This window comes from Argopecten irradians, chromosome 8 (assembly GCF_041381155.1).
Source record: "Argopecten irradians isolate NY chromosome 8, Ai_NY, whole genome shotgun sequence".
NCBI classification, from domain to species: domain Eukaryota; kingdom Metazoa; phylum Mollusca; class Bivalvia; order Pectinida; family Pectinidae; genus Argopecten; species Argopecten irradians.
In genome coordinates, this window is record NC_091141.1 from 33,583,873 (window position 1) to 33,608,809 (window position 24,937).

General features: G+C 35.8%; 1 protein-coding gene across 1 annotated transcript; it reads left to right on the forward strand.

Moving 5' to 3' along the window:
- The first annotated feature begins 1,223 nt into the window (after window positions 1–1,223).
- LOC138330161 (uncharacterized) lies at window positions 1,224–24,390 on the forward strand. The gene is given in 30 exon segments (XM_069277581.1): window positions 1,224–1,409; window positions 2,007–2,139; window positions 2,545–2,658; window positions 2,985–3,049; window positions 3,737–3,914; window positions 5,119–5,249; window positions 5,443–5,475; window positions 6,428–6,518; window positions 7,113–7,195; window positions 7,468–7,545; window positions 7,949–8,040; window positions 8,592–9,485; window positions 10,398–10,529; window positions 10,921–10,992; window positions 11,181–11,388; window positions 12,083–12,409; window positions 13,015–13,180; window positions 13,593–14,604; window positions 15,048–15,165; window positions 15,641–15,805; window positions 15,917–16,027; window positions 16,996–17,109; window positions 17,589–17,695; window positions 18,034–18,517; window positions 20,711–20,748; window positions 20,751–20,785; window positions 21,705–21,782; window positions 22,489–22,577; window positions 23,010–23,086; window positions 24,061–24,390. Coding segments are annotated over 29 exon segments (5,274 nt in total). The 5' UTR covers window positions 1,224–1,409; window positions 2,007–2,040; the 3' UTR covers window positions 24,144–24,390.
- The last annotated feature ends 547 nt before the right edge of the window (window positions 24,391–24,937 follow it).

Here is a 24,937-nt window from a genome sequence, read left to right on the forward strand (position 1 = left end):
ACAGAGCATAAATGATACCCATCATTTGAGCAATAACTGGTGTTTAATCTTGTATATATTTGTCTAATTAACACAAAAAGTAATCTAAAATAATTTATTTTGCTTTCGGTGCATGCACAATCAGTAGTGCATTCCATATAGGACATACACGTGGTGTCACAGATTTTTTTCGGGATGCAATTAATTGTTTTTGATATTTTTATCTTTAAGTAAAAGTAGAAGCTCAAACTTTTCAGTGGTTGTGATGGTGTAAAGTAAGTAACTTTTGTAACTGAAGAAAAATACTAAATCGTCTGCTTTTTTTTTTGATAGTGAAAAAATACTGTTTGTTAGCGGTGGATGCCAAATACATTAATGCTTTTAATAATCATTATTAATTTTTTTTCTGAGTCATGACTTCCAAAGCGCTGAAGATAATTTAAAAAAAATCACTACACCGTATGCTAAACTCTCTGTATTACACGGCGATGCTTTAAAAACAAATTTCGATAAGCTGAAAAATGTAGGCTGTGTACATGAATTTATCAAAAACTGATGTGCACTACATAAAATGCAATATTATTTTTTCATTTCGAATTTAATTCAATGATCCGATACAACCGAGGCAATGGCCAATAATGATAATAATTTCAAATATTTAAAAATGTATGCCAAGGTGATGTCTAAGGTCACCGACACTTCCGATTAGTTGGTTGGTTTCTTCATTCAGTTGGCAAATATAGGAGAATGAATGCGAACTTAATATATATTTGGTCCTCTCCGGATCCAATATTGTCGCATGTAGGCCCTGCATGTGTGACATGTAGATCTTATACAGATAAAATTGCATGTACATTTGTACATGTACAAATGTAAATGTATTTGTACATGTACAGTATACTATACATCCATACATATGTATGTACATCCATAGGCTTACGTTCTACCGTTTAAATAGTAATTGCAGTTAATTTTAACCAATATGTGTCTTAAAATATTAAATGATTACCAGAAGAATACTAATTTTCTTGATGGTTTTCACAATCCTATCGACATTGCTGTATGACAAGATGACAGATTAAGCTAACGATACACGACAATAATCCGTCGTCTGCTATTGGAGTGATCTCCCTTTGTGGAAGTTTTCTCCATCATGTGATTTTGTAGAGCAAAGTGAAAATAAACAACGGAGGGCGGTAGGTTGTATGAGGCTCTCAGTCGATGTAGCATTGGATATAGTTATCAATATTATAATTTACTTCACTTTTCATAAGTCTGTTTAATTATGATGAAAATATTTAGACATGTATTCGATGTCAACAATCACCTGCCCGGTTTGCATGTATGATGTTGATCATGTTCAGCTGATTGCCGAGTTTGATTGTTAGTCTACATGCATTCGATCACCAGATCACAGGGGTTTGCAATGAGTAGGCCTAATGATTATAAAAATAACAATAATCCATAGTCAAGACTAATGATCTCCCCTTGATTGATTATTGTTATTTTTTTTTTCATATTCATTACAAAAAAGTATTGACTAAATCTACGGATTTATCAGTGACTGTTATTTTTATTACATGATTATTAATTATTTATTACAAATCCCTGTGTGATTCATAAGTTTCGACTATGGATCATTGTAACAGTATTATTAGCCGATTGTCTTATTGTGTAACTGCAGTGATGATTGACTGAACATGTAGTATGATCATGAACATCCTCAACATTTGAGGGGTTACTATCACTGTCAAAATATCCACCCTTTCATTAGTCATTAGGTCATAGCATAACTGAAGGCTTGATGCAACAACAGATGAATAGGTCCTTTGGTCCTTTGATGTACATCAACAGAATTGAATAACAAGACACTGTGGCTTTGAAGTTAAGCGTCACTCTCAATGAACTTCAAAGGAAGTCTTTACAGGCCTGTGATTCATTGTTTTTTAGGTCTCATGAAATACATTGTACCTTTGTCCATAACATGATACTCCTATTTTTAACCCACCTCATGACATATGTTATAGGAATCAAGATGGTCAGTTGAAAGTAACATTTCATATGAATATGGCTGATCCACATGGATGGACACACCTTCTGTTGGAGTCAGGCCGGCTGGACAACCTTCAGACCCCACTACGTGGGTCAGCACGGCTTAAGGTAGGTAGACTGGACAACCAAATAAAACCTGTGTAATCCAAACTGAACACACATAAATGGTAGATCCGACATCAGAATAAGTTGGTTTCTGTATGTAATATACAAATGTTCTTTTGATATAACAAAACAGCAAGAAAGAAAGTAAGAGTGTTATGATACTTTATATAAATGATTCATGTACAGTTCAGTACTGTTGATCTTATGAATATTCAACCCATGTGATGAACTTTTGATAGTGTAGTTTACAATAACTGTTACTGTAGGCTAGATAATTTCAGGTGAATTTTCTGAGGTAATTAAATGATTTTTGCCACAATAATATTTCATACCATACCATATTTTAATTCATGACTTCTACAATCCAATTGCATGCAAATATTCTATTTTGAATTCAATTATTTTCAGTTTACCTGCTTATCGGTGTCTACAAGGTTCATAGCCCTGGGGAGTAACACAGGAAATGTATATATCTTCGATAGAAATACACAAAAGCATCTCCAAGTTGTTTTTCCAGAAGTGGTAAGTTTTTCCAGAAATGTATATATCTTCGATAGAAATACACAAAAGCATCTCCAAGTTGTTTTTCCAGAAGTGGTAAGTTTTTCCAGAAGTGGTAAGTTATAGTTATATTTTTTTTACAGTTGATTCAGGGGCCCAGTGGGTCATAAGTTCAAATACCATGTAGTGCAGGTGCCAGATTATGACCGCTTACAGCGGGTTGGTGATTTTCTTCAAAAAACTCTGGGTTTTCTCCACCATCTAAACCTGTCATATCCTTAAATGACTGTTTATGGGATGTTTAACTATTGAAATAAAATCATAATAAGTTTATTGATGTTTTGTAGGATCCTGCAGCAGTAAATGTTGTTGCCTTGTGTCCTAATGAGAAGACGGTGGCCTTCTCAACATTGTAAGTATTACACTCAAGAGTTCAAGAATTTTTAAACAGCACATTGATACTGGGGTTTCAGGATCCTAAAACGATGTGGGTAAAGTATGATGTCACAAATATCACATCAAAATATGTGTCATAATCACTTGAAGGTGGTACTAATTAACAGTGAATGGGAGTTTAACCACATTGTTTTGGGAACTCAAAACGTGCTGAAAAGGAAGGCTTTATATATATGTTTCATAAATAAATCAGGAATAATTCCATTGAAATGATGAAAAAAAGTCTCGCAAAAATTGTTGTCACTCAAAACTAATTTGTTGGCCTGTATACACAATAGGATTTAGATTTTTGCCGTATTTATTAAATATCTGATTTTGAAGTTTGTGTTTTAGATTTACCTTTGGCCATTAGATTGTTAAATTGCTTAATTAACATAATTATACTGCCTGTCATTAAGGGGTGGGATGGGGACGGGATGAGATGGGGATGGGGTGGGATGGGGACGACGGGGATGGGTTGGGATGGGGATGGGGTGGGATGGGGACGAGGTATATATAGTATTAGCTATATCCACTTATATATTAGTTCTGCATGTCATTCTGTGTCCTGTCACATCTTGTTGTATGGAGACAGATGTATTTAATATTTACTACTCTTTGATTTGATGATTTTTAAACAATTTATGGTTTTACCATTACATAGAAACGGCCATGTGATCGTGATGGAAATGAATGTTGATAAACGAGCTCGGCCCGAAAGACTGAAACTCGTGACTGAACACATGAGGACAACAGTCACCTGTATACAGTGGGAGCACTCCGGTGGGAAAATCTACGTCGCAGACTCCACAGGCAAAGTTTCCACCTCAGTCATCCCAAAGGTGGGTGATAGACAGTTTGATTTTAGTCAGAGCTACTGAAAATCAACATACCGTATTAGACCCAATAAATGCCCAGAGTGATTAAAAATTTGAAAAATGAAGGGATGCTTATTAGCATTAACATTTGGGTTAACATTTCAAAAAATTATTGCACAGACATTTATCAGTTTACAAAAGAAACCAAGTAGAAAAATCTTCATGATTTTTATAGGCACATTGTGTATTTAAGTCAACATAAGTGAAGATGAGCCCTCAAAAGGGGGAGATGTACTTATTATGTCAAATACAGTATTTTCGCAGTTACTTAATTTCATATTTTCATGCAAGTTGGGACGATAGTTTGCTTTTCAGTCAGAGCTATTGAGATCTAAGTTATTCTCGTGACTCTTAATTACATATTTTCATGCCTTCAGACTTTTTTTAAATGAAATGATTTTAATTTCATGTAAATTCATGCATTATAATTACATTAAAATAATTTGGCTTATTGTAAATCATGAATGTGGAAATGATTTGTTAGTTGATTACACTCAACATCCTATTAACAGCTAAGGCGATTTAAGGCCTCTCTTGTTGCATGTGTGGATGTCTGCATGTTTTGAGACTGTGTGTTGGTCGGTGGCTTTTCTCTGGAAACTTTAACTTTCCACTAACAACCAAACCTAGCATGTCCTTAAAGATGCTCCACCGCTGACAAATGGTATTTTTTCACTATCAAAAACAGGAACAGGCGATTTAGTATTTTTCTTCAGTTACAAAAGTTACTTACTTTACACCATTACCACCATTGAAAAGTTTGAGCTTAAAATTCCATAACACTATATCCTATATGGAATGAAGTACTGATTGCGCATGCACTTATTTTTTGTGTTAATTAGGCATATATATACACGATTAAACACCTATTATTGTTCAAATGATGAATATCATTTATGCTCTGTCGACGGTGGAGCATCTTTAACTAACCCTGGCTATTAATAGGACATATAACCTAAGAAAACAAACCATTGAATAGGTTTGCTGATTGTACATTAGTGTAACTTGTCTATACTGGATGCCACTGGGGTCAGAATATTTGGCTGGTATAGCCAGGTTTCCAGATTGTAGAGGTTTTAATTATAAATTAAGTAGAAAAATGCAATATATTATGTCAGCTAGACAAGGGCCGGTTTTGACAAGTTTTACTGTATCTATTTTGGACTAGGTGAAGAACCTTGTAGGGATCCCTGCTGATGTCATTATGCGTCTTGAGTCGTCGGTGATTCAGATGGACTGGTCCGATAACAAACTGTTGGTATCAACTATGACAAGAGCTTACTTATGTAGCACCATAAGGTAAGAGTGACTGTTCTCTTGTCTTGTAACTATGTGCCATATTTAGCCCTAGTTACATACAAGAATGTATAACAACATAAAATAAGGGCCATAATTAACTTGTCTTGTGTCACTTGTACCATTATTAGTATGCATGGTCATTGATTCACATATAAAGCATGTAGCTGATCTGATTGGTCTGTTTTCTTTCCAGACAACAGTATTCACAGATTGGAAAGAAACCAAGGTTTGTTCAGATTTATTTACATTGTTAGCATGATCAATTACTGAACTGTTTCTAAATTTATTGTTATATAGTGTTCAATATGTAAGGTAAATGTTTTATGCCTATAGATCTGCAATAAAAAAAGAGGAATAGAGAATTGTCTATGTACCCATGCAATACAGCCTTGTGACGTCACGGCATCAACAAAATTTCTATTTCCTCGGTAAAATTTTAACATTTTTTCACAAACTTAACTGGTTTTACAATAAAAGACACAAACAACGGAATTTTTGTTGAAATATCACGTAATGAATAATTGGCTTTCAGCCGTTGATTTCTTCGAATTTATTTCAAAATGGCAGGATATTATAGTTGTAAAATTGCAATAAAACGTCAAGGTATGAAAGAAAAATACTCTTTCATAAGTGGATATGAAGGATAGGGATATTCTACCCTCGGGATCACAAAATGTTGCAAAACCCTCGGCAAGCCTCAGGTTTTACTACATTTTGTGACTCTAGGGTAGAATATCCTTATCCTTCATATCCACATATGAAAGAGTCCTATAATATCAAATAGATATTTTTCAAGTTGTCTCAAAAGGTAGTTTAGGTATCATAAATATTTTAAATGTTGTAACAGCCATCAGTGTCTGTCTCAAGAGTAGACATCTCTGGATGTTAAAAGATAAATAAGAACATTAAATTTTAATCGTGTCTATCAATGATATAGGAACTCAACCTGTGAAGAAAATTGCAGCATGAGACTTGAAGAGTGCTGACCTCCAGGAATTTTTGCTGATGTGTGACCTATTTCCTAGGCAGACCTGTGTTTGATAATTTTCTTCTATACTACTTAAAAGAATGAAGCATTTTCGCAAGTCCACCATTACAGATATGTCGATGTCCATGAATTTAAAATATTTTAGAGTATATAACAGATTAACCTATAACCCTGATATTCTATTACTCAGAGAAGGAGAATATGGCGGCTGTTTCTACAAACTCAGTAAAACGTCTCTTCCTATGATGTACTGTGCCCGGCCCAGTTCTCGTGTCTGGGAGGTAAGTCAGGTTTTGTACATTTAAATATCACTTCTACCTACATTAAAGCTTTTTTTATGTTGTCAAAGCCAGCTGAAAAATGGTTTAAACTTTATATCTAAAACTCAAGTAAATAGGGGTTGAATTTTTAGCATAAATTTTAGTCAGAACTGAAGAAAAATGCTTAACCATGTGGGAACTTTGTGAAAAAGGAGTTTGAATTACGGGGTGGTATTGATGAAGAAGTTCAATTGTTTAATTTTAATGTACTATGAATTTAATTTCAGTGTATAGATATCTTCCAGGGGTAAAAATAAGGGTTGATATTAGCTGGACCAGAGGGCATGCCCAAAATAAAATTTACTGGCCCTTCAGTATTTTAAGTGGCCCTGATATTTGGGACATGGAGTGAAATGATATTTTTTGTAAATGTATAAACTAAAGTTGCTAAAAGTCTGAAGGTGCATCTATATATCGCAAAAATAACGATCTGGGAAAGTCTTATGCATGTGAATGGCGAAATTAAGTGCTTGTGAACATGTCAATGTTTACTGTTCTGTGTTTGACTTTGACCCTGTGTGTGTGACTAAATTTTGCTGTATGATTCACTTACAGGTAGACTATGAAGGAAATGTGCTGAGCACACATCAGTTTAAACATCTATTAGCCATTCCACCGATTAAAGTTATTGATATCAAGTAAGGGTTACTTTATCTACTGCTTTTTACTGATTTTTGTGTTCAATTTTTTGGCTTGTTTCACAGTCAGTTAAAAATCATCGCAAAATCAATGGTAATCACTGCAGGAAAAGTGTTTAAAGCACAGGTAGAAAAAAAAACCATGCATATCTGAATTGCAAAATTAAATTGCTTTGAAAAGGTTGTTATAGGCATGAAGTGTTCAAACTTTTTTTTTCATAAATATGAAATTCTAATTTTCATTTTTCAGTATATTTTATATTTTGTTACAGTGAGAAAGAGTGGGTATCAACTCCGCCGTCTGACTGGGCTGGACAAGGCATCAATTTACCTCGTCTGAAAATGTTCGGGTGTGTATGAGCAAAGGGGAAATGGCTGCTGAAGTTAAGTCTTTGATTATTCAAGATTTTCCTCTTGCCATGACTTCAATCACTGGGTCTTCAGTTTAGGTATTTAGTATGAGTCTAAAATTTGACTCAAAGTTTAAGCTTCAAGTTTGGGTCTTAAGTATAAGCCTGACAATTGAGACTAAAGTTTGAGTCTTAAGTTAAAGTTTGAAATTTGGGTATTAAGTTTGAGTCTATAAAGTATGAGGCTTAAGTTTGAGTCTTAAATTTAATTTTCAAGTTTGGGTCTCAAAAGTGAGGCTCAAATTTGAGCCTGAAATTTTAGTGATAGGTCAGCTTTGAGTGTAAACGATTTCTTCTACGGTACTTAGCATTTTAACCTCTGTATCAAATTCCTTTTCCTTAGGTCCCAATACTTGGTAAGCTGGAGAAACAACAGAGTTTACATACTAAACCCAGTCAAGGTCAAGGTCATTCTATGGACGGAACTGGACACAGGTATGTCCGATATGTAAAAACTAATTTATTCTTCTCAAAACGTTTATCCTCCTGTTTTGATAGACAGATCTGTCAGTTTTCTGGAATAATCCATCATGGGGCATTTTTCATCTGGAAAAAGGTTTTGAAATGAAATTTTGAAAAAAGTGAACTATTAACTACATTTACATTTTGTATTGTGAAAAAAAAATCCTGGGCCACGAATCACAGTTTTAAACAGTGCATCGCGAAATATTACACCCAGAAAATTTTATATCTCATCAAGTGAAATGATGAAGGTGACAAAATATCCTGTACAGGGATTAAAGGGAAGTAACTCCATGTGGGTTAAAGGGAAGTAACTCCTTGTGGGTTAAAGGAAATAAACTCCTTATTGATGAAAGGGAAGCAACTCCTTGTGGGTTAAAGGGAAGTAACTCCTGGTGGGTTAAAGAAAAGCAACTCCTTGTGGGTTAAATGGAAGTGACTCCTTGTGGGTTAAAGGGAAGTAACTCCTTGTGGGTTAAAGCGAAGTAGCTTCTCTCCATACATTAGATCTTTGACTGTTTCAGGAATCAAGGAACTCTGTACAGTGAAGAGTGATATGTACCTGTTTTTGACGAGTGGTGAGGTCCGGAGGATCCAGATGTTTTCTGTCTCACAGATTGTCTCCATTCTACAGAAAAAGAATGCGATGCTCGCGGCAGACCTGTGTTGTAAATTCCAGCCGGTGCTTCTGAAGGGAAAGTGGAGGAAACATCTTTCCATAGAGAGACTTCAACACCTTCAGCAGCAGGTCAAAGGAACCGACCTGGAACTGGTGTTCAATAATTTTATGGTGGAAGTTTTGAAAAGAGGAAACAATGACGATTCAGACGATGATGATGACGACAGTTCTGAGTCCAACAGAAGCCGCTCAAGTAGTTCTGCTTCTGTTCAAAGTTACACCAGGGTCCTAAATGCAGGTAGTCGGCCGTCTGAAGAGGAAGCCATCTTGGATGGTGCAGACATGCCTGCTGATGGCAAATCACAAGAAGTACTAAAAGATACAGAATTTCCCCCAAACGAGGACAGTCAGGAAATGAGATATATTGATCACCATGGTGCTGCAAATGGTTGTCATGGTGATGTGGATAATGCACAAAGCATGTCGGAAGAAGTATGTATCGAAGAAGAGCATACCGATTTCACTCATACACAAAAATCTGAGCTAGATAAAGACAAAGTGGAAAAAAATAACGAAAATGAGATTGATGATGTTAACCTTGACAATGGTCATGTCCTTGACCTTGGTGATGTCCTTGAAAGTGGCAAAGAGAGAAATGGGACGGCATCGTTTGAGATTCCCAGTGCCTTAGTCAGTGAAGATGCTGACCCTGATGGTAGTGTCACAAATTTTACCACAGAAGACGAAATAGACAACGCTTTGCCCGATGAATCACAAGAAGCCATGCAAAATGATGATGGTGAGTTTTGGTAAAGCATGTAACTGATTGAAATAGGGCAAATAAAGTAAAACAAAGTTATAAAGAATCTCTGGGGACTAATGCTATCACTTAGACTTATGGTTCATTATTCTGTATTCTACCGCCAATAAGCTCCCCTACCCTTGAAATACATGTTGGGATTTTAAGAGTTTCAGCAAACATAAATGAAAAAGTACACATTCAACAGACATCTTATAGGAACATTGAAGGGAACAAGTATACAAGCTTTTATCAAACTGACATGACCATAACCGACAGCAACTACTTCCAGTCACAGCCGGTTTGATTGTCTGGTACCTGATAATTAACACAGCAATCAATTGTCCAGGCCCTGTACATTGTAAATATAATCGTGTATTGTATCAGGCAAAGAAGTAATTCTCACAGTGTGGACAGAATACTGTCAAATTTTCGAGGTTATCCGCCCCTTTCTGAAGACACGAAAAAAAATTCCTAATCTTGTATTGTAGTTTAGATGCATTGTATTAATTAAGGGAGTTCCTCCCACTATCTCGGCAAATAAACATGTACACATTGGAAAAAGTTTGTTAATTCTTATACAAATCAATTGGTTTAATCATGTACACTGTTAATCTTAATACAAATCAATTGGTTTAATCCTCGTGATATGTATAGGCTATGAACTTTAAACGACATCTCCTTAAGAGGGCTAGAGACCTGATATTAGGTATGTGGCATGCTGGGATAGAGGGCTACCAAGTTTGTTCAAATGAATGACCTTGACCTTCATTCAAAGTCACAGGGTCAAAAAGGCTAAAATCTTAAAACGACTTCTTTTTAATAACCAAAGAGTCTAGTGACCTGATATTTAATCCTGTGATATGATATAAATTCTTATTTTTTTATAATTAGCTGTCAATACCTTTACAGACCTGGCACCAGTACTGGCAGTGAGTCCAGCAGTGGAGGTTTCCACACCTGTAGGAAAGGCAAAGAAAAAGAGAAGAGTGAAGACAGTTGATCTCGGAACTCCAAGCAAAGGGAACAGAATGAAACCAAAAGGTAGGCTTAATTCTGTTACAACTGTTAGGTAACCAAAGCCAGCACAGGTGTAATTGTACACATGATACTCAACATGGAGTACAAGGAACAAAATTAATGTCTCTAGCAACAGGTGGGACATGAGCCAGCATTTCGGAATGTTAACTCATTCACCCATGAATATTCAAAATGGACTGGCCTACTCTTTGATTTAGAAGAGTCTAAATATGTCTTCAGGGGTGAATGAATGAAACTTGATAGACTGTGATTTTATCTGGAAATTCTCACACTCTCAAGGTAAAACATAACACATGTGTCTGTTGTGACCTTAGGTACCCTACCCATAAGGGCAGATAACTCTGTAATATGCAAAGACTGTTAGTGTAAGAAGTGTGATATTTTCTGTTTTCAGGCAGCAAGTCTGGGGGAGGTATGAAACGGTCCTTCAGTACAAGTACTATTGAGGAAACTTCAAAGGTCAAAGGTAATGAAATGTTTCCTTAATCTACTTCTTTTCCAAATATAGCTACCAATCTAGATCTTTCACATGCAGTATACATATATCACGATAAGCAACTGCTATTTTATTACATGGTTTTCCATTGTGAAATCATGAATAGTTATGGAATAAATTACAATTAATGATTATTCCACTCTGTACTATGTCCACAGATTCCCATACCAAATCATTATCTCTGGATATTTATGAAGACGACATATTCTCAGAAGGTACAGGACCTTCAACAACCAACACGACAAGTGTACAGAATGTAGAGAGAGGTGTAGACCATGGAACGTCTCCGTCACCTGATGTTAATACGCCAGACGATCTTGACCCTGCCGCTAGTGTATCCTCTAAACCACACAGCACTACTGATAGGTTTGTGTTAATTACCATTCAGGGACCAATTTCTCGAAAAAAAGTGCAGACTTAAGTCAAAACTAAAATTTGCTACACTGCTGGTGAATGGTATTTTTTTCTTTATCAAAGCAGGAGCAGACAAATTAGAATTTTTCTTCAGTTACAAAAGTTACTCACTTTACACCATTACCACCATTGAAAAGTTTGAGTTTCTTATATTACCTCAAGATTTGAGTAAAAACTGAAGTTTTTCTCCTTATATGTTATATTATATTATTCATTTTTTGACTTATAAGTTTGTATCGAGGAATTGAGGCCAACCAGATTCCCTACTGCCTCTCTGTGAAAAAGTTTATAGTCTCCCTTTTAACTTTATTTATATCACAGTTCCATCATAGATTGGTTCTCATGTTATTTTCCTCACTTATTTAGTCAGTTCCATCAGGCTCTGATTTCTCGAAAAACAAACATAAGTAAAAAACAGATTTAAGTAATTTTTTACTTCAGTTACATTAAAAAGGTTGGAAACTAACAAGTATATGATTTAAGTCAGGATTTTTTTCTCTCGCAAAATCGGGGCCTGATGATTTAATTAACTAAATGATGCTCTTAAAAACTACTTGTAAATGTATATTGAATATATGTTGCAAACTTTTCTGAAAATTGTGAATGAGAAATAAAAAAAACTTCATTGATTTACATGATTTTTCAGGAAAATTGATAGGATGACCAAGGTCAAAAGTGAGTCGGACATTGCTGGTAAAATGTCTTCCCATAGAAAGGTTGGCGAGGATTCCAGAGCTTTCCATAATGGGGAAGAAAAAGCGGCCGATTTCTCCAACAGCTATGACAAAAAATCTGTTGAATTCCTGAGCAGTACAGAGAAAAAGTTGGCTGATCTGACGTCTAGCCTGGACTCCATAAGTACTCTAGGATCGTCGCCGTCCCAAAGCCCTCTTAGTCTGTCGTGGGAGGGACCATCAGGGGGTAGTTCTATCAGTACCTCACCTAAAGTATCGCTTAGCAGTATGAAGGATAGGTAAGACTTCTTAACTTTTTCACCCCTGCAAATTCATAATAGATTAGTCTAGTCTATGATTTAGAAGAGCCTAAATGTGTTTTCAGGGGTGAATGATTTAAAATTGACAGGACAGTGATTTTAGCTTCTGAACTTATTCACCCCTGAATTTTCATAATGGACAGGTCTAGTCTTCAATTTAGAAGAACCTAAATGTGCTTTCAGGGGTGAATAAGTTACACTTGAAAAGACAGTGATTTTAGCTTCTTTCTCATTTACCTTTGAAAATTCAAAATGAACTGTTCAAACTTTTGAATTAAATAAGTTCCTACGTGTCTTCGGCGTAAATTGTTCAATATATTTCAAAAGCACAAAGATATGTACAATTTTTTTTTTTTTTTTCAAGCTTGCAATTCCTATTTGAAGGAATAGAGATCTAATGTAGCTATATATATATAGTCAATGTTAATTAATATTGTTAATTTTGGTGCCAATGCTTTAAAGTTAACCAGTCACCAGTATGTAGACATTTGTATGGTAAATGTTCACAACATTCTATGGCTCGTATATATGATAATTGTATTTTCTGAACAAAGTATGTTCTATAAAAGTTTCTATTTGATTAGTTTGCAGTCAAAGTTTTCAGTGACCAAACGGAAACTGTTGAAGACGATCAAGGAAAAAACCTTGCTGACAAAGTCGACGTCACATGAAGACCTGGCTGCGATGAACCTACTGTCCAATTCTCCTGCGGGAGAAGATTTATCAACAATGGAGTCTGGACCTGATAAGGTGTGTGCTTTATTTTCTTGACTTTCTATCAGTTATATGCTAATGTGTACATTTTGTGTTGTCTTAAAATGGCCAATGAAATGGTTTTGTGTGCAATTTGTTTGCGCTTAATAAATTTTTAGATCAGAATTTGCGAAAATTAATCCAAGCAGAAGAGGTTCAACTTCAAGTACTGTAGAGTGTTTTAACGAAAAATAAAGAAATTATACCAACATAAAAATGTTGTTTGGCTTGAACAAGTCAAATTAAGTCGCCGCAAAATAAGTTTTAAGGTTTCCAAAAGTTATTGGAACCTCCGTGTAAAGGGACTTGCTAAAAGTATCAAGATTATGGGCACTTAAATTTTAAGTTAAAAAGAGAAGGGGATAATTATGGTGAATATAGTATCATTATATGTTTTATGTTATTGTAGATGAAATCAGGCTTTAATAGCATTAGAGAGAGCAGCTGTGAACAAGAACAGAACCTCAAACCAACTGTAGAGTTATCCCAGTTAATAGAGAAAACGACGAAGACACTGAAGATGTTACAAGATACGACGGTCGTGTTAAATAGTGAGAGTGTTATGACAACGCTGAGGGAATGGGTGACTCAGCTGAATATCACACTACAAGCTCTTCACACACAACTGTACAGGGACAAACTGGCAAGGATGGCCATCAATACTTCTAGTCAGGTACAGGATAAAGATGGAAGCCATGAGGGGGCTCTACATGAGGGAGAAGTGCAGGAGGAAGATAGAAACGAGAAGATTGCTGAAGACCCGTATAACTCTGATCATGATCAGTGGACAGAAAATTGGTCAGAAAACGAACAAACGAAAGAACAGAGAGATGACAATGATGTAAGATGTACAGAAAACAAATATGACCAATCCAAAATGATGATAGGTCAAGAAACAAAACTTGCAGATAATTCTTCTCAGGATTTCCTCTGCGATGAAATTGCAGAACAAATTAGTGATAGTATCCATAGTAACGACCCATTTAACTTGCCCGCTGACCTTTTTCAAAACATGGTTGACCTGGCTCGGATATGTTTCCAGGCCGAATGTTATGGAAGTGTCTCTAAGTATTCTAAACCTTTGACGGTCAAATGTGATGATATTATTGATCAAAGGGATTCCCAAAATGGAAACCAGGAACAAATGTCTGAAAAACAGTGCAAAGAGGAACATTCCAGAATTTGCAACCCTCCTGAACTACAGACTTCTATAGGAGATTCGTATAACGAGGATCGGACAGAAGCTGTGTTAGAGGGTGTTGAAAACAGTACAGAAGCGTTTGTTAGTCAAGATGAGGACGTGTGTAATTTTATAAGAAATTATTGCTTTCTTCTAGACCTAAGTAGGGTGAAGGACAAACTACATGGTTACAGTGGTAACCTGTTCCAGCTCTGGTGTACATATATTAAGTGTTTACATGGTAAGTTCATTGATATTAACCCTTTCACCACTGTAGGTCATAATGGACTCGTCCAGATCAATGCGTGGTAGAGACTACTAAAGTTATATAGGGGTGAAAGATTTAAATGAAAAACTACTGAAGGTTACAATGAATTTTGTCTTTTAACACAGTTACCCCTGACAACACTTTTAGGCTTTTCTAAATCAAAGACTAGACCAGTTCATTATGAAATTTCAGGGGTGAATGAGTTAATTTTGTTGTTTATGTCTAGTTGATACCTAGCTACCCCTTCTTTGCATATTACAGAATTGTCTTCTCTTTTGGGCATATATATAGATTGCTAGTGTAGCGGAATTTCATAAAAATCATATGCCTTCATAATATTTTGGAGTTTAAAAAATCCCATATTGACAAATCAGATGAGGAATCTTCTTTGATCTTTTTGTTTGTTTGCCTTGTAGAATTTTACAAAAAAGATGTGTTTTTTGTGAAGTTGATAAATAAGGAAGTTCATTACGCAGTAGAAATACTACGAACTGGCGACTACAATGGAGTCAGGATGTTGGCCTGTGTTACTAAGTATGAGTTAAATTATTGTTTTGTTCATCACAATAATGGCTTTCAATTTGTGTTCATTACAATAATGGCTTTCAATATCTGTTTATCACAATAATGACTTTCAATTTCTGTTCATCACAAAGACTTTCAGTTTGTTTTATCATAATAATGACTTTTAATTTTTGTTCATCACAATAATGACTTTCAATTTTTCATTATCGAAGTATAAATGACTTTCAGTTTACTTATTGATTATTATACCTTCACATGAAAATTAGGGGATGGAAATGTTATACTGGATTCAGGTTATTCATCTGTCAATCTGTCTGTCCGTCTGTAGTCACAATGATTGACCGACTACTACTCATAAACTAATGGTGGGATTTCAACAAAACTTGGTGGCAATAATCCATATCCAGTAAAGAATATGTTTCTACCTCCTTGTACAGATTCAATTGTTTCAACTTTAAATATGAATTGGTTGACCTAATTGCAGGTTGTTCGAGGAGAATAAGGTCAAGGCCTTGGAGTTCTGTCAGGATAGCTTCCACATACAGCCCCTCGATGTCTACTTCATGTGTCTTTACCATAGCCAGTCTGTCAGCCAGTATTTCTCTCCTTATATGTACACCAGGGTCAATGACGTCATGGCAACAAACAGGTGAGTACTTAGTGATGTCATGGCAACAAACAGGTGATAGATGATAGATGGAAATTTTGTTAATTTAAGAATTGGCTTCGAGAAATTGATAAAAAATATTTTATTTTCCAGACAATACGATACAGTGTATGGTCACCCACTGATCCGACTGAAATGGCTGGAACTGTTACTGGTAGAGAACAGACCGACAGTAGAACTGACTGACGGGGATAGCCTCCCAAGGTATACAAAATCACTCTCTAGCATGATCAGTATAGTAAAGATACAGTAGATCCCCGATCATCTGGATGTCAATAGTCCAGAAATCATGCAGTGTGGATGGAAATATCAGGAAACAGATTATTGCAATGTAGCATATTGACTTAGAACACAAAATTGGGCAGTCCAGAAAATTTGTAATCTTGACAGTTTGTGCGGGAATCAAATGTGTCTGGATTATTGAGGTTTCACTGTAGATGTTGCACTGTCTTTAGGTGGTCAAACTGTAAATATTTCAGGTGGCTTTGTTGCTTTATTCTCCTATTCCCAGATTCATGAAATAAAAGGCACTGACTAAAGTAAAAACTCAAATTTTCTTTTTATGTAACTTATATAATTTTTTACTAGAGTTTGTTACGAGAAATCAGGGCTTGATTATTATCATGGAATCAACTGAAATGTTGTACATTTTTAGGTCAATCCCCAAATTGAGAATTGTGACACTATATTTACAAATTATTTGAAATATGAAAAATGAGATTAAAACTTTTAAATTAAATATCATTTCATGATGTGAACATTTGCATAAACTGCTTATTATGATATATAAAACTTAAAATTTTACAGACAGCCTTATTATACTATATCAAGCTTGACTTTAATTCACTGGAATTGAATTTGTAAAAGTAATTCAAGATTTCAAGATTTTATTTTTAACACTCCGACACATAAGATATGTGTAACATGAGGAGTTTAATTCTGATTGATGTTTTACTTTACTAATTAACAGTTCAGTTGAATTATCGTCAGACAGGTAGCCACGCCATGTGATCACACATGCACATGTTGTTTCCATCCAAAGCCAAAGCAAACATATTAGCACACTTAATGGAAAATCCAATGTCATGTGCAATACCTGGACATTTTGATTGACAGCCGGTGATCTATGAGTTGCCATTGATATCAAATAAGCATGGTTTTAATGTTTTTAGACCAAGAAGCCATTTGGTAGACTGGATTAAACCTGAGTGCATTCTCAGTGTTCTGAATTCAGCAGAAGATGATGCGGAAAGAGAGTCATTTCTGGATCTCGTCCGGTCTTCTGGGTAGGTTCTACTGAAAAAATGAATTTTCTTTTAGAGTGGAAAAAAAAAGAAAAAGATTGCATCTAGATTTAAATTTATTTGAAACTTCCAGTTTCAAATATTATTCGGTGAATATGAACTAATATCATACCAGAATGAAGCTTAAAGGATATGATATCGTATGCAAAAATATAAAAGATAACATGATTAATTTCTTTATGGTAGTTATTAAGTTTGATGGATATACATTTTTGCAGATGGTAAATGGAAAAAAATGGTTAAAATGGTAAGTTTCTCATAAATTTTGAAGGTTGATGTTCATATTGATATTGAAAACATTCTGAAAGCTTGATGAATCAAATTCAAAATCCTAAATTCACATCTCTATAATAAGTGTTATATAGAATTCATAACTTTTTATATCAAATTTCAGATGTAGCGAGACAAATTTGTATCTATTGGAATCTGATATCAGTAATTTTGATACTTTATACTTGCAGGTTTTGGTTGGGTTGTCTACAGTTACTACAACAACTAAATCGGCGAGAGGAAGTCCTTACAACCATCATACACTTAGGAGATATTGGCCTGTTTGCTGAAAAATACAGTAAGTTGTGTGAAGTCATGTCTGTCATTTCGCAAATTCATTCTTGGTGAAAAATACAGTAAGTCATATCTTGTCGTTTCACAATTCATGCCCGGTGAAAAATACAGTAAGTCAAGTCTGTTGTTTCACAATTTGGTGAAAAATACAGAAAGTCAAATCTGTCGTTTCGCAATTGTTTTTGGTGAAAAATACAGAAATTCATGTCTGTCGTTTCACAATTCATGTCTGGCTCCACTTACTACGTGACCCTTTTGAATTGTAAGATTTTCTAGCAATAAATGACATTATCAGTGCAGTGCATCACAGATGGAATAACCTATGGTGTATCTATATTACAGATTATGTTCCCCAGTCACTACAGGAGTGGACGTTTGTGGTCGACCTCTTATACAAACAACACCAGTCCAAATGGTCAGATGTTACATCATGTAGAGAAAGATTGGCAGGTACAACAAACATATCACAGGACAGCTATGATGATATTACTATAACTACTTCAGGGAACTTGTTAAATACGGAGAATGGTGAGAACCAGGATTCTCTGGTCGACAACATTGAGAACACACTTCATCAGAAGGCAAGTGAACCTATGTCTGAATGCTTGAACGATAAAGGCAAGCAGACCTCAGATAACCATGGTGATGGTGAACCGAAGGCCGACGGACTTATTTCCTGGGATGACATTGCGTCATTAATGTTGTGTCACCTTGGACCCGTTACCACGGTAACTGTTCTTCAGGACTGTGATTTAAGGAGTGGACAAATGTCCAGCAGTTTTCACCGGTCAGCGTTGATCACCATGTTACTGAACAGAAGCAAACGGTCAGTTTTCTTGCTAAGTTAACGAAGATTTGTCATATACTGCATAGTTAATAATATTTGTGGGGTTATCAAAATTGGCTAAATTTGCGGATTATTCCAAATTCATGAAATTTATCAAAATTAAAGTTAAACATATTACATGTTGTATAAATGACGTTTTTAAAGGCTACAAAGAGAAAATTGTGATAATAAACTCTTGTGAATAAGTAAATACAAACCGTAAATCGCAAAAATTTCACACTCACGAAATTTAACAACTACAGTAAGTAACCCCTTATATTCACCATTGTGGAATGTTAACAAAAGAATTTTGGTCAGCTTAGATATTCAGGATTATAAATCAGAGACGCACAACATCTATCTGTACAGATATATGTAGTCTCCATTTTATACATAACATTTTAAACTTCTTCTCCAACTACCAGTGTTATTGAAACTTGCATGAAATGATCCTGAGCACCAAAGTGTTGTTATTTTTCGGGTCGAACCGAAAACCAAGATGGCCGCCACAGCCGCCATCTTGAAAACAATGAACTCTTTCTCAATTTCTACCCAATGGAATTTGCTGAAACTTCATGAAATGATCTGACAGGTCCCGAAACAAAAGTGCTGATATTTTTCGGTCTAACGAAATCCAAGATGGCCGCCTACAGCCCCATCTTGAAACACATTTTGAACTTCTTCTCAGGTGAATCCAGACATGGTCCCAGACAAAGAGTTGTGAAATCCAAATGTGCCGCCACAGCCCGTCATTGAAAACACATTTGAACTTTTTCTTCCAAGTTCTACCGGTGTGATTTGGCTGAAACTTGCAATAAAAGATCCTACATGGTCCCGTACAAAGTGTTGTTATGTTTTCCGGGTCGAACGAAATCCAAGATGGCCGCCACAGAGCCGCCATCTAGAAAACACCATTTTTAACTTCTCTCAGTTCTACTAATGGGGTGATTTGCTGAAAACTAGCATGAAATGATTCTGACATGGTCCCCGACAAAGTGTTGTATAATCCGAAATCCAAGATGTCCGCCACAGCCGCCATCTTGCAAACACATTTTGAACTTCCTTCTCAAGTTCTACCGTGTCGATTTGGCATGAAACTTGCATGAAATATCCTGACATGGTCCCGACAAAGTGTTTGTAATTTTTTCGAACCGAAATTCCAAGATGGCCGCACATCCGCCATCCTTTAAAACACTTATTTGACTTCTTCTCAAGTTTCTATCGGTGTGATTTTGAAACTTGCAGAAATGGATCCTGACAATGATCCGAAAGTCCAAGATGGGCCCGCCACAGCCGTCCATCCTTTGAAAACACATTTTGAACTTCCTTTCTCAAGTTTCAACTGGTGCGATTTGGCTGTAAACTTGCTCTGAAATGATCCTGACAAGTCCCGACAAAGTGTTGTTATTTTTTCGGGTCGAACCGAAATCCAAGATGGCCGCAAGCAGCCGCCATCTTGAAAACACATTTTGAACTTCTTCCCTCAAGTTCCACCAGTGGGATTTGGCCTGTGGCATGAAATGATACTGACAGACAAAGTGTTGTTACTTTTCGGTCGATCCAAGAAATCCAAGATGCCGCCACAGCCGCCATCTTGAATTACATGAAACTTCTTCTCAAGTTATCTACTACTCGGTTGGGATTTGTGCTGAAACTTATGAAATGATCCTGACATGGTCCCGACAAAGTGTTGTTATTTTTCGGGTCGAATCCCGAAATCGCAGATGGCCGCCAAACAGCCGCCACTTGAAAACACATTTTGAACTTCATAAACAAGAAAATGTAATTGAAACGTTAGCTGCGACATAATTTTGTGATCTAGACATATCAGTGATTTTTCGGCGTCTAATCCAAGATGGCCTCGTTCATTTTGAAAGATTTTGGGCTGAAACTTGGATGAAATGAAGCGCCCACAAATTTTTCGGGGTACAAGATGGCCGCCCAGCCAACTTGAAAGACACTTTAATTATATCCAATGGAAAATCATCCTGACATTCCCGACAAAGTGTTGTGATTTGATGACTTAGCCTATCTTCTCTACAAATTTGTGGTTGATGTCAGAGCCATCTTTAAAACACATTTTGTCCTAGATGCGATCTCCGACAAAAGGCAGACAATTTTTTTTCAATCCATTTTTAAAAAAGTCAATCCTGTCCTTTATTTTCCAAACCTTATGTTTGATTGATATTGTAGAAACGTGACACACAACCTCCTTGAGAAGCTAGACTCGTACTGTGGGCGAAGAAACCTTCCACCTTAATGCCAGAGGTATGTGTATCCAAAAATACTTTAATGCAGATTGATGTTGATATCTATTTTGTTGTCAGTTTTTATAGTATAGTAGGAGTGTAAAATGCATGGCCATGACCGCAGTACAAACTTGAAGTCCCTCCAAACACTAGCTGAATGCTCACCAATTCAGCTACTTGGTCACTGATGATCTACATGATCCAGTACTGTTACTGTAGAAGTTTATCTTTTCTTCTCCAGAAACAATTTTGCCACCTCTATTTCTCAAAAACATTGATTTGGACATTGTCATGGATCCACAAATTATTACACTCCTACATTACGCTGTAGTGTACATGCATAGTGGTTCTCATCTGATGTAATTCGTAAGACACGCCTTGTATACATGTATTACAATGATATGATGTAGTTCCTATTCTGTATTTGTATATTACAGAGTTATCTGCCCTTGAGGGTAGGTATTGATTTTGACGTCATGTGTTTGCAAGCATATCGTCATACGTTTCGGAGAAAAGGATGTGAATTGCGCTCACAAAATAATGACGTAACAATTGATACCAACCCGTAATAATTGAGCCAACTCTGTAATATGCAAAGACAAACTTCTTCTTAAACGCTTGTATGGATTACAAACCATCCTGGGGGATCCTCCTTTTGAAATTTTTGCTATGACTTCCTGTATTTATGTTGTCTTATGTAAAATACATTTAGTCAGAAGAATGTCAAGGCCAGTGGGCCTCTTGTTATAATTATTTATAGTATCAATTGAAAAATTCTGTGCATGAAATAGCTCTGTATACACAGCCATTTCTTATGACCACCATGTAAATTGCTTGAAAATTTAACTTGTGAATATATCATGAATACCTTTTATTCTCTTTTCCACCTAGTTGCTGTGAATATATCATGAATACCTTTTATTCCCTTTTCCATACAGTTGCTGTATTCAATGGTGCAGGAGAAAACCGCTAAAGGTTCCCATCTTACTTCGTCACATAGGGACAAAGATAGCCTGGTACGTACACAATATACCACCATGTATAAACATTACACTATAGACACGGTTATTTATGCACATATTTTTGATATTTTTGTGATTTCATAGGTCATCAATTTTGCCGCGAAATTTGATCCATGAAATATACATATTGTATGTAAAAGGATTGGTTGAATTTTTCTAACAATTGAAGCAAAATCACAAAAATGTGATTTGCTATACCGTATTCACCATAATTAGCGCTTCTTTTCTGGAGAAGGAATTAAGGTTGTACAAATGGATTTAACGAGGTTTTATAACCTGAACTGTCTCTAACATCAGCATTGTATCCCATATTACATGAACTTACAAGTATTTTTACCTGTGAATCACGACAAGATAATACATCTCAGAGGTTAAAAGGGCAAAGGCAAGTTTAGTTTATTGTAACAGATTACAGTGTCATGGGTACAGAAAGAGTTTAATATTGATGACTTTTATTAGAGAATTTTTGTCCACTTCTTACATATTAGTTCCCTATTAAGCACCCCCTCCGATGGTTACAATTTTTGAAGCACCCTTGGTGGTAATTAAGGCGAATACGGTAGGTCCAAATTGCAAAAATTCTGACTCGTGGAAATAATCGACTATAAGGTATATCAAATGATTAGTATGTAATTATGTACATGTAATTAAGGTTGAACTGTACATGTATATGTGTACACGGAGATTTGTTTTCTTCCAGATTGCGTACATGCCCGTGTCGGCCCAGCCTTGCTGGAGATATCAGGAGGATATAGAAAGCCATTGGGGCATCAACACAAAGCTCACCAGGTTATATTTCCTTTATTAATGAATTTGGCTTTTACCTAACAAGCAGGGGGTTGATCCCCAGCATAGACGTAAAAAGATTGGGATTTTAAATTTTACAAATTATTGGGCTCATTACTGCCATTACATAAGTAGCGGGGACTAAGGGGTAAATTTGACTAGTATGTTCATGTAAATGACCTCGTGAAGGTGAACATTTCGTAAGGATAGTTCCTTAAGTGAACTCTTCCAGTTTTCCTCATATCATCACAAAATCACAGAATATTCTATATATATTTATATCTGTTTAAACATATACCTTTTTTTTTGCATATATAGCGCCCACTCATGAAAATTTACAACAACAAAAATGTTTTGACAAATGTGTTTGCATATGACAGGATGTCGGTAAAGTCAGTGGTCGGTTAACTCAGGTTTTACTGTATCTGGTTGTAGGAACTGTTTGTGCTGTAACCTCTCTCTGACTGAGGCCGTGTCACATGTCGAGCCTGGTATACTCTCATTCCAATGCGGTAGGTCAAGTTTTACATCACTTCAGTTTCATTTCATTCCCAATTGTACTGTAAACCCAACTTTCTTTAGCATATGAATTATTTTCATGAATTCTGCATTCACAATAAATTCATGAACGTTTATCTCTGCAAATGTATATAGATATAGTTTAAATTCATATATACTTCCATTTATTTTTGAAATTTGCGAAAGTTTATTTTTGCAAACTTGTTTTCAAAAAGAAATTGTGAGATTTAATGGCCGCTAAAGGAAGTTAGTTTATAGTACTCTTAGACTAATCTTATGTTAAGTTTGTTTGGTTTAACATTCTGTTAACAGTAAATACAGTTAATATGTTTATTGAAGAATGGTTTAGAATGAAAAACCGGAGTACAGAGAAAAAACCGCCTGCATTCAGTAATTTGGTAACTGGTCGATGTGGGATTCCAACTGGAAACCCAGAGGCTTTGTGATAACATGTCAGGACATATTAATCACTTGGCCACTGCAGCCCCAGTCTGTATCACACCATTAGATAAGAAAAACTGCCAAGCTGCTTTTTGCCTGACTTTTCAAAATTTACTTCAATCAAAGTTTGTTTCTTGGGTACAAATACATAATGCCAAAACATAGTCTGATTTTGGTTTTTGTCCACGTATAAGTCGCACTGGTGTATAGGTCGCACTCCCGATTTTGTAGGAGAAAAGTTGTGACTTATACTCTGCAAAGTATGGAGGATATACTGTAAACATACTTATAGCAGCACAGTCAAATATTCAGTCAAATGTGAAAAACTGTAAAGTATGATTCATCGCAAATATGAATTAGCACAATTCAATGGTTCAATACCGAAAGTACCCTTCTACAAAATTTAGTGCTGTACATGAATTAGCGCTTCATATACGATGCAAAAAGCGCTAAAACAAAACTACCGCTATAGTAAGTACGTATGCAGTACCTTTTAGAATGTTGATGTATTGTTGTTGATTTTCAGGCCATGTGTTCCACCGACTGTGTGTTCCTGAGAAGATTTGTCTCCTATGTGGCGCTTCCTCCCAACACCCTACACATGTGTAACCAACTCAACAGTAACACATGTGTGGACCTACATAGAAACACATGTGTAACCAACTCAACAGTCGTTAACACACATGTAACTTACACTGTAACACACATGTAACTTACACTGTAAGACACATGTAACTTACACTGTAACACATGTGTAACTAACTCAACAGTCGATAACACACATGTAACTTACACTGTAACACACATGTAACTTACACTGTAACACACATGTAACTTACACTGTAACACACATGTAACTTACACTGTAACACACATGTGTAACTAACTCGACTACACTGTAACACACATCAATAACTTACACTGTAACACATGTGTAACTTACACTGTTAACACATGTAACTTACACTGTAAACACATGTGTAACTTACATCTGTAACACACATGTAACTTACACTGTAACACACATGTAACTTACACTGTAACACACATGTAACTTACACTGTAACACACATGTAACTAACACTGTAACACACATGTAACTTACACTGTAACACAACATGTAACTTACACTGTAACACACAGTGTAACTTACACTGTAACACACTTGTAACTTACACTGTAACACATGTGTAACTAACTCAACAGTCGATAACACACATGTAACTTACACTGTAACACACATGTAACTTACACTGTAACACACATGTAACTTACACTGTAACACATGTGTAACTAACTCAACAGTCGATAACACACATGTAACTTACACTGTAACACATGTGTAACTTACACTGTAACACATGTAACTTACACTGTAACACATGTGTAACTTACACTGTAAC